At 31.9% G+C, this 10,515-nt stretch overlaps 1 protein-coding gene across 1 annotated transcript; it reads left to right on the plus strand.

Moving 5' to 3' along the window:
• The first annotated feature begins 1,099 nt into the window (after positions 1-1,099).
• Yif1 (Yip1d-interacting factor 1) lies at positions 1,100-10,121 on the plus strand. The gene is made up of 6 exons (XM_088234910.1): positions 1,100-1,214; positions 1,393-1,590; positions 5,054-5,325; positions 6,347-6,470; positions 8,794-9,056; positions 9,679-10,121. Exons 1-6 carry the CDS (start codon positions 1,130-1,132, stop codon positions 9,877-9,879), a joined length of 1,143 nt encoding a protein of 380 aa, XP_088091036.1. The 5' UTR covers positions 1,100-1,129; the 3' UTR covers positions 9,880-10,121.
• The last annotated feature ends 394 nt before the right edge of the window (positions 10,122-10,515 follow it).

Raw genomic sequence — 10,515 nt, forward strand, 5'->3', positions numbered from 1 at the left:
GATTTGAAAAGCGTAGGTATGTACAAATAGCCAGTGTGTTTGCCCCGTATGCATGAGGTCTCGGGTTCGACTCCATGTGGTTGACATGAAATATTTATTTAAAGGGATGTTTTTACACTACAGTATTGATTTCATAGTCCTTGGACTGGCACCTAGAGTGTAAGACTGTTCATATTTCCCTTGTGCAACAAAAATGATCAAGATACCCGGTTGGTATATCAACACAGTTCCCTATGCTCCATTAGGGGCAGAAATCGAATGATGATGTTTATAAAACAGTAATTGTGATGAGTTACACTGCCAAAAACTGTTATTTGAGAAACAGCTCCTTATAAACAGTGTCATATTGCAGGTCAGTTTTTTTGTTTCCGTGGGGGGTGATATCAGAAACAGTTAAAATGCGGTGCGGAATGGCGGGGAGAGAGGGTGGGCTGCTGTTGTGTTATAAAAAATGCCGATTGTTAAAAAAAAAAAAATTGGTAGAATTTACCCGATTTTTCGTGATTTAAAATATTTTTGATTCGAATAAAAATTCTAATAGAACATACAGTTTTCTTGACGTAATGTATAAATATATAAATTGACACCTGACCAACTGAATAAACATAAACTTGTTAAAAAAAAAATTACAAATATGAAAAAGTGCTAATATTTGAATAAGGAAAGAAACCTCTGTCATCTTTAAATCCAAACCCAGATAACTTCATCCCAGCTAACCCTTAATAACTCCTATTCATAACCAACCAGAATGATACTTTGTGTTTTTTTTAAATACGCAAAATTTAAAACAATTGCGCAAATGTTGATAGGGGTTAAGCTTTTTAAACGATTCATATGGCTTCCACCAAGTCGAAACGAGTTTTGGACTAAAAGCTAAAACTTATGGGAGGCTATATCCGACGAATAGTATATAGAAAAAATAAAGTCTGGAGAGTTTTTACATGTTACCTAAAACAATAAAATAGTATTATTTTTTGATTTTATTATAAATAATACTCTAAAACGCTAAACAGGAAATCAGATTTATTAAATAAAATTTAAAAGCTATTTATACAACTTCCGAATTTAAGGGTACCTACTTAAAGTTACATTTTGGTCTCTTTTTTTATTTCCTTATGGCGCATGATGTATGGTATTACTGGTATTGCCATTGTATTTAAAAACAAAAACTTCGATTAATGTCAAAGTCAAATTAAATAATTCGCTGGTGATGTGTAAGTTAAATAATCGTAATTAAATAAAATATTTGAGACACTTGAAATACTAAATAATTTATTATTTTGTTTTATAATCCTAATGCTATAAAAAAAATATTGTTGAGTGTGGTGTCCTAACTTAAATATGTCGTTTATATAGCGTAAGTGCGGTTTTATTGTCATTTATTGTTTTTAGCTGGGATCGGACGTAAAGTAAAGCGAGTAAGCGATGTGGCAGCTATGGGTATGGCGCCTACAGCGGGACCTTATCCGCAGGCTTCATCTTTCGATTCGTCTTTTGCCGCTCCGATGAGTCAAAGTACACCGCAGGGTTTTGACGGCAGTGGTTTTGAGCAGCCAAGCTATGGGTTCAACTCACCGATGCCGAATTCTAGTAAGCGTAACACCCTCACCATCATTAGAGTGCATTGGAATTTTGTTGACTTTCTGTTGTATTCAAATGTTAAAAAAATATTATTGTCCTTTGTGCCTTTGTGGCTATTTGCTGACGACACTTAGATTCTCAAACAGATTGAAAACCTTTCCGTTTGTTCACTATTACAATCTGATAAATTGTCTTTTAGCACTCGGTGCTCATCCAATAATCTACATTTCAACTTAAGTATGTGCAAGGTTATGAAATTTTTTGTCTGGAAAATCCAATCATTTACGACTACTCACTAAACGATGAAATATTATCATCTGTGTCTAGTATACGAGATTTAGGTATTATACTTGACACTAAACATTCTTTTACAATTCATATTGAACATGTTATTAATAAATCCTCAAAACTCCTTGGATTTATAAACAGAAGCACAACTGACTTCAAAAATATCAATACCCTTCAAACTCTTCTGTTCCATAGTTCGCCCGCACCCAGAGTATTCCTCTGTTATCTATATGATGTTCACATCAAAAGTATTGAATCAGTTCAACATAAATTTTTAAGAAAGATAGGCTGGAGGTTGGGCTTATCCAGAGACCAATATACGTATAATAAGACTGTCAAAATAAATCCGACCTTCTAGTTCTATTCAAAATTCTCAACTCACTCTTTGATGCGCCTGAACTACTGAGCTCAATAAAATTAAATATCCCAACTAGAAACCTCAGACAAAACTTACTCTTTCATACTGATAACCATAGAACTATCTATGGTTTTCATTCCCCTATGCCCAGAATTCTTAGGTCTGCCGACAAACATACCAGTCTTGATTTCTTTTATAACCAGTTGTATTCTTTCATACGATCACTGAATCAAATTCAATTATAAACACCTCTCTCCCACTTCCACTCCCACCAAGTCTATTATTATATACCATTGTGTCTTTCTACGTTCTTAATTAATAGTTTTCTATGTATAAATATGTCCTCAAAAATGCCTATTGGGCGTATATATATATAAATAATACTTCTGAGGAGAAAACGATGGTGTAGTTAGATTGTGATTTACTAGTGTATATGAGTTAGATTGTTTATTTGCTGGTAGCAAATAGTCGTGCAAAATATTTAAGTATGTAATTGGTAATTGATAATAATTAACTAGATTTTAAACTACCTCTTATTGAAGTCAGTTTTTGTTTGTTGAATTTACAAAATTCATGTCATTGTAAACTCGTTTAATTTATATATATGCAGTAGTGTACATAGGAACTTGTGTACATTTTTTTCTTCTTACTAAATGTAAATAATATTGAAATATAGTCGAACTTGGTTATAAGGATTACGTAAATAGCGAGATCTCAGATGTAACGAGGAAACATTCATCGACATTTTAGTTTATGGTTTTCTCCATACATTTATTCCCTTTTATAACGAGCTACTTCTTGGACATACCGAACAAAAATATTGTTAACAGTTGAGCAAAAACTCTTTAAACCTGAGAAATAAAAACAAGCGGCTAACTTAGGACCGATGCCGCTGGGCATTGGGATCGGATAACGTTTACGGCGCTATGTAAGTGTCTAAGTACCTAATTAGTGTTTCACCGTCAAAATTGAAAAAATATCACATACATGATGGAAATTGCGTGAAAAAATCCAAGCCTTTTTTAAAAATATTTATTTTGCACCACAACAGGCCAGGAGGCCCAATTACAGTGGTGAATTACATCACAGAACACCCAGGCTTGAGAAAAAATACATAAAAAAATTTTGTGTTCTCATCGGGAATCGAACCCGAAACCTTCCGTGCGTGAGTCAAGCGTTTTGACCACTACACCACGGAGGCCTGAACCCTGTAAGTACCGGCTCGGCACCATATTGCAATTTACAACTTCTCTTGTAGTTTACGAATGACCTTATTTCGGGGGTTTTCCCAACACTTTTTAGTTTTTAAAATGTTTTAAAACAATATGAGTGGGTGATGTCAGAACAGTTAAAAGCTAACCCTTGAATTATAAACATGTCTACAAACAAGAGGAAGTGTCTTTCAATTCGTGAAAAAGTGACAATTATTTTGAAATATGATGTAGCGCAATAAATCTTGAGGTGTGTAAAAAAATCTTCTAATCCATAGTGTAAATATTGTGGAAAAATAAGAATGTTCATTTATCTGCGTTTTAAATTTAGAAAGTAGTATGTTTGTAAGCATTTATTATAATTTTCCCTTATAGGCTATTTTTTATTATTATCTGTATGAACTATACATATATTTATTTGTTTACTTAGTGACAATATGCAATGGTGATTGGATTAAAAAAAAACCTTTCTCGGGTTTAACAAGTAATGCTTATAACGCGCAAATTCAGTCGGTTCCACCCTCCTCTTAATAACGAAGTTCGACTGTATATCTCTTCTTATATAATATGGTTGTTTGATCCTTAGTAATAGATAAGGATTTTTTTTTTCAGAAAATATGATATTTAAACAGTTGTTACACCTGACTCCCGTTTTGCACCGTGGATATGTTCCGCGCAATACTATGTAAAAAAAATTGAATAAAAAGAGGGTGTTATAAGAACAATGATGTTTACTGCCGTCGTAAGCAAAAAGGCAGTAGTACTTAGTAGGCTATCATTCGCTGAAATTAGCCTTCAAAGATACTGAGGTGGACAATTCCTCAGTCGTTCTCACCTTGTGTTTACTGCTTCTCGTGTCACCATTTTATCTCAGTTATTCTTTGTTAGTTTTTCGCGCTTTCTTTCATAATTATCCTTAGGAATTTATGAAAGAAAGTGCGTAAAAAAAATCCCCAAAAAACCTTCCACGGAAAATCGTGGAACATTCATGGATACCCCTCAATATAAGGCACCTACATTTTACCTTTGGACGTCACTTCTCTGGCCATCCTGTATAGCAATGAGCCCTAAAAAAAATTTCAATCCCGAAAACAATATTTTTTATGAAATAACAATAACTAAGTGTAGATATGACGCACAGGTTTAATGCTTTCGAAACAATTGGGTGGAAGGTTTGAACAATATTTATATGTTATAAAATATTGTGTATATAATGAGCATTTCAAATATTATTTTTATAACAAATGCTAGCCACGGGGCTTGATCAACAGTTTTAAATCAATTTAAAGTTTTAAAAAGCACACTTATTGAACATTTAGATCTTTTTACGCAAGTTCAAATTTTGTTCAAACCTACCTAGGCTGAAGAAGATAAATTGAGGAGGCTTTGAATGGCATAGCGCATAAAAGGCCGGATTTTTTCAGTACAAATCAATAGTAAGATATAAGAAAAAGATCTTTATAACATAGTTTTTTCCGACTATGAATATAAATAATAAAAAACACATTTTTTTATATTTCTTATTAGTTATGTATAAATCATGCCAAACAAACAAAAAATTTTTTTTAAATTTTTTTACCTATTACTTATTATCAATACTAATACCTGGATTTAGACTTCCAGGGCTACCCTCCTGAGAGCTTCTCCCCCCCTCTCATGGGTGGATTCCCACCGGCAGCCGCTCACTTAGGCAGTATGCTTCAGCAGCCTGTGGTGCAAGACATGGCCATGCAGTATGGCCAGCAGTTGGCCACCCAGGGCAAGGACATGGTCCACCGCGAGTTGGAGAAGTACGTCACGGTTTCGCGACTCAAATACTATTTCGCCGTGGACACAAAGTATGTTCTGAATAAGCTGCTCCTCATATTCTTCCCATACACAAATAAAGTAAGTGCAAAATAAGATAAATATTTCAACAAAGATAGGGAACTCTTCGAGAGGGGAGTGTGAAAGTCTCGTTTTATTTGATGAGATGCAACATTCTTGCTCAAAATTTCTGATTCTTTTTGTTTACATTTTTGCCAAACGTGACTTATCTATATGTTACAAGAAATAATTATGTATTTATAAATAAATAAACTTGACACGCTGTATAACCTCTCAATAAACTCTCTATCTCTGTTGAAATATATGTTAAATATTCATATCATTACTTGTAGGGCCTTCACACTTGTATATAATTGGGATTTGGTATAAGCTTAATCAAGCTGCATGGCTTAAATTTGCGTTGTTCCAGCAGGTGTCCTACAAGACATTGAACCCTTCCAAATCTATCAATCTTTACTTGTACTTGTCTATAAACATTTAGACACGCTCAAAATGCTGTTCTAAAATAATAATTATTAATAAATAGTTTTAGTTTTCTTAATAATGGTCTTTCACAAAAATCTCCACCTTAAAACAGGTTGAGCCATGTTAGACAGAGACTAACCCAACCAGAGGACAATTCATATTCATATATCCAATAAATTTATAAATAAATAAATATAAAATAAGAGCCTACCTTACATACATGCAACAGAAGCACAAGTTTTAGTTGCTAATGTATCTCTCACTTTTCACAAGATACTGCATTCCACAGACAACATCTATCTATTGTAAAACGGTCCCACATGACATTTTTCCTTACTTTCATTACTTTAAATTTTACAACCTATATTTAGTTAAAACTTCTTAAAAACTACACCAGTCTGTCAATGTTGTGAGAGTCACAAAACTGGTTATTGGTCAAACAAACTGAGTGGATTAAAGTGTCACCTTTTCTTAAATTGAAAAAAATATTTCAGAAAATTACAATGAACTTCCGATAAGACACTGCACTAAATCGAATGTTATTTTGTAGGAGAAAATTAATTTTCATTGTTTTATTTTGTTTTTTATTTTTAAACTATTGTTTTATGTTATTCAGGATTGGAGCATTAAATATGACCGGGAAACTCCATTACAACCGAGACTAGAACCAAATGCTCCTGATTTATATATACCTACAATGGCTTATGTTACTTATGTTGTCTTAGCTGGATTTGTATTAGGTAAGTTAAATTCACACCCATGGTATTTTTTCTTTCTTAACTGTTTCACTATAAAGGAAAAACAATCTAATAAATATATGATTTCGAAATATTTATGTTTTATTTGAAAATGTAATAAATTATGGATTGGAAAAAAAAATTCAATGGATTTGTTAGAAAAATATCAACAAGATTTAAAAATCGTCTAGACATTCATACAGACGTATAGACGTATAATTATACAAATGGACGTATAATTTATCGTTTAATTATCTCCCCAAGTACTTGAACTTCAATAATCAAATAAGTTTTTATGGGTCCACTAAGGAATTACATCAATAAACATTAATATAAAAGTGTTCCAACAGATTTGTGAACAAAGCGCTATCATCATGCTATAGGTACTCACTCGTGTTTATGAATGTGTTGATGAAACACTGCGCGATACACTTAAGCACAATTACTAATGTTTACGTTCTTAAAGTCTTCAATGCATTTGTTTATAACACAACTCAACGAACAAACTTATTATTTGTTCAAAATTTGTCCAATATTATGTCCTAAAATTTTATACATGTATTTTTTTAACATCCATTCAAATTTCAAGATGTGGGGGGAGTGAAATCATAAAGAGATTCATATTCATGTTATTTTTATTATTAAAATAAAAATACTTATCCTTATGATTTTAAGCTCTTACATATAAAATAATAAAAGTAAGTTTATCGTCGGGTTATAACTGATTTTTTTGTGGTACATATAGAAACAACAATATTTTAAATATCGCCTTTAACACAAAAGGATTTTTTCTCACTTACTTAAAAATCTGTCTCTCTCAAATCTACTCATTACTTTAACATCGGTTTGACATATTGAGATATTATGATTATTACTTTTTAAATTATGTAAGTATATTTAAAAGAAAAAAAACAAAACATGAACTAATCAAAATGAAACTTTTAATGTACTCGTAATTAATATAGTAGTTATTATTTAAAGTCATTATTATAAATAAAATTGTTATGTCTTATGAGTACAAAAATAACAGAAGGTACCAACTTGATCAACACACAGTTCCATAGATATAAGGTTATATGACACTCGAGATACGGCACGAGGTCACTGCCAAGCGGGAATTTAAAAACTTTTCAGTCATTTTTTCTCCCGCTTCAATTAAAATCTTTTATAATGTAAACAAATATAATACTAGGAGTTATTCAGAGATGTCACTCATCAGCCAATGTTCAGGGAATATTTCTATACAAACTTTTTGGCCATCTATCGTGCACTTATCGAAGTATCAGCATGTAATGTCGAAAATGTATAAAGACAGTTGCCATGTACACGGGGCTCGATTTTTCAGACTGTCTAAAGATAGTACCCGTTGGGATTGGGTTAAAAAAGCTTAAAACTATTAGTATTCAAATATAAATATTATTTTTTGTAAACGTCAAACTGTGCCTAGCAGCGCAATTGCGAAGCTCTTCTTAGTTACAGTGAGGCACTGATAGGAATACATTTTAAAAATATAATAAACATGAGTTCATATTATTTTTCCATTCCTTTAAATCCAATGAAAAGAAATCAATTATTTGAAATTATAGTGAATTTAAGGTAAGAATCTGATTGGGATCCACCAAAAACGAATGTTGATTGTTAACATTAAAATACAAGCTTTTTTATGTATCAAAAATGAGTATCCTCCAATTTCTGGTAGCATATGCATGATCGTTGAATGCAGCCCTGGTATAAATAAACATATAAATATACTTAGAACTATGAGTACGTTTTCGTGTCACTGTAAAATTTATCTATGTGCCTTTAAGATTGAAACTTTGAGTTTTCATCATTGACAATTGTTCCTTTATCCTTCTTCTTTCCTTCCCATCCCCTCTCCTCTCTTCATAGTAAAGTGTTATTTTTTTTTTTTATACATATATTTATTTTTGTTAATCTTTGCTTTTAATTTTTGTATAAAATTGTAAGATTCAATATGTCCATGTATTTATAATTTTCTCAAACTGAACGGTTTGGGTAGGTAGGAAGAAATTGCCTTAAGGCAATATGCCCGCCCTTATATGTATATTTATTGTGTATGTATATAAAGTGTCAATAAATAAATAAATAAAACATATTGATACACAGATGCGCCTCTATAGAGTAAAATAGTTTAAAAAAGCAGTGACACGAAAACGTACTCATAGTTACTAAGGTTCGCAATCGTGCTGCTAGGCATAGTTTGACAATTAAAAAAATATATATTTATATTTGAATACTAATTGTTTTAAGGTAAAATTATTCTTATGTTATATAAATGAAAGTAAACTAACTGCATTTATTTCAGGTATGCAGCACCGATTCTCCCCCGAACAGATAGGCATTCAGGCATCAAGTGCTCTGGCTTACAGTATATTTGAAATATTTTTGTACTTAGCAACACTATATATTACCAATATCCAGACAAATCTCAGTACACTGGATCTACTTTCATTTTCTGGATACAAATACACCATTATAATAGCAGCCATTCTTACTAGTATAGTGTTCCAGAAAGTCGGATATTACTCGTGCCTTATTTACTGCAGCATATCACTTGCATTTTTCTTGGTAAGTAATTTTGGATTAGGAAATGCAATAATATTATATTGTTTTAAAAATCATCATTTCCCTTTCCGCACCCAGTGGTGCATAGGGCATTGCATTGGTGAGCCAAATGCAGCATATTTCAATAATCTGTTACATGAAGGTGAGGTGATCAGTCCTACGCTTCAGGTGCCAGTCTGAGAACAATGAAATATTGAAGTTTAATCAACCTTTAAAATCAATATTTGACGTCCACCCTGCCAGGAATTCAATACAGGACTTTTACTTTACACACAGAACAGTATTCTTCATCTGCCTGGGCACGGATAATAATGGATTTTTAAAATTCAAGTGCTTAATTAATTTTAGAATATCAACCAATTTTTTTATAATTCTCAAATAGCAATCTAACCCTTTTTGTGTATCTTAAGAATATAATTTTTCCAAATTCCTCATGTAATTTCATTAACTTTTTTTACAAATATCTAGGCACCTGTTAAAGCAAACAGTAAATAAACAAATATTAACTGATGTTCAGTCACTGATTTTGAGAGTTTTAAAATTACGATCCTAATTAAATCTACCTTTGAATGAAATGTAAATTAATTTCTTATATTATTTTTTACCTTCCTTAATTTTGTTTTAGGTGAGAACATTAAAAGTTCAAGTTCTGATAGAGCCTACCAACCAGGGCTATCCGCAGGATGCGTACACACATTCTAGAAGTAGCAGCGGGTCAAAAAGAAGAGTTTATTTCCTATTATTTGTGGCGACCATGCAACCCCTTCTCTCGTGGTGGCTAACCTACCATCTGCTGCCACTTAACATTGTTCCCTCGACATTATAATACATAATATCTATAATTATTTTTAAATAAAGGTCTACCAAAATAACATTTGTAAGTTGAACTTCAACTGTAAGTCATTATTATTACCTTATCAAGCATGTGGAAGAATTAATTTTGATGAATTACCACTTTAAATTTGACTCCAAGTATACTAAATTTAATCTGCCATGAGATGTTTACTGTAGTACTTGTTATATATAATTTGACTTTTTATAATAAATACTTCATTGCATATTCTAAAACATTTATTTTAATATTTAGCGATGCTCTTCTCTACACTGTTATTAGTCAACATTGAAAAGTGTTTTTATTTGTATTTTTAAAATAAAATCTTAGAAACGTAAACGTAAAACATACTAGAATATCAGTGTTTCTCATGGAATATATCGGCCATGATTAGGTCAAAGGCAAAGGCAAACCACGATTCTGAAAAATCAGTTTCATTATTTCAAATGTGTATGAGACATATATAATTGGTTTAAAACACATTTCAAATAGTGAAATCGCTTTTTCCAGAGTTGTGGTTTAATTTATTCCTTTGACCTAAACACAGTCGATATACTTTCTACTAATATTATCATTCCTTTTCCTTATCCGCTTCTATTGGTGCATAAGGTGCGGGGCACCGATTACAAT

This window comes from Micrasema longulum, unplaced genomic scaffold (genome assembly GCF_059751315.1).
Source record: "Micrasema longulum isolate JH-2025_06_02 unplaced genomic scaffold, ASM5975131v1 h1tg001299l, whole genome shotgun sequence".
NCBI lineage: Eukaryota > Metazoa > Arthropoda > Insecta > Trichoptera > Brachycentridae > Micrasema > Micrasema longulum.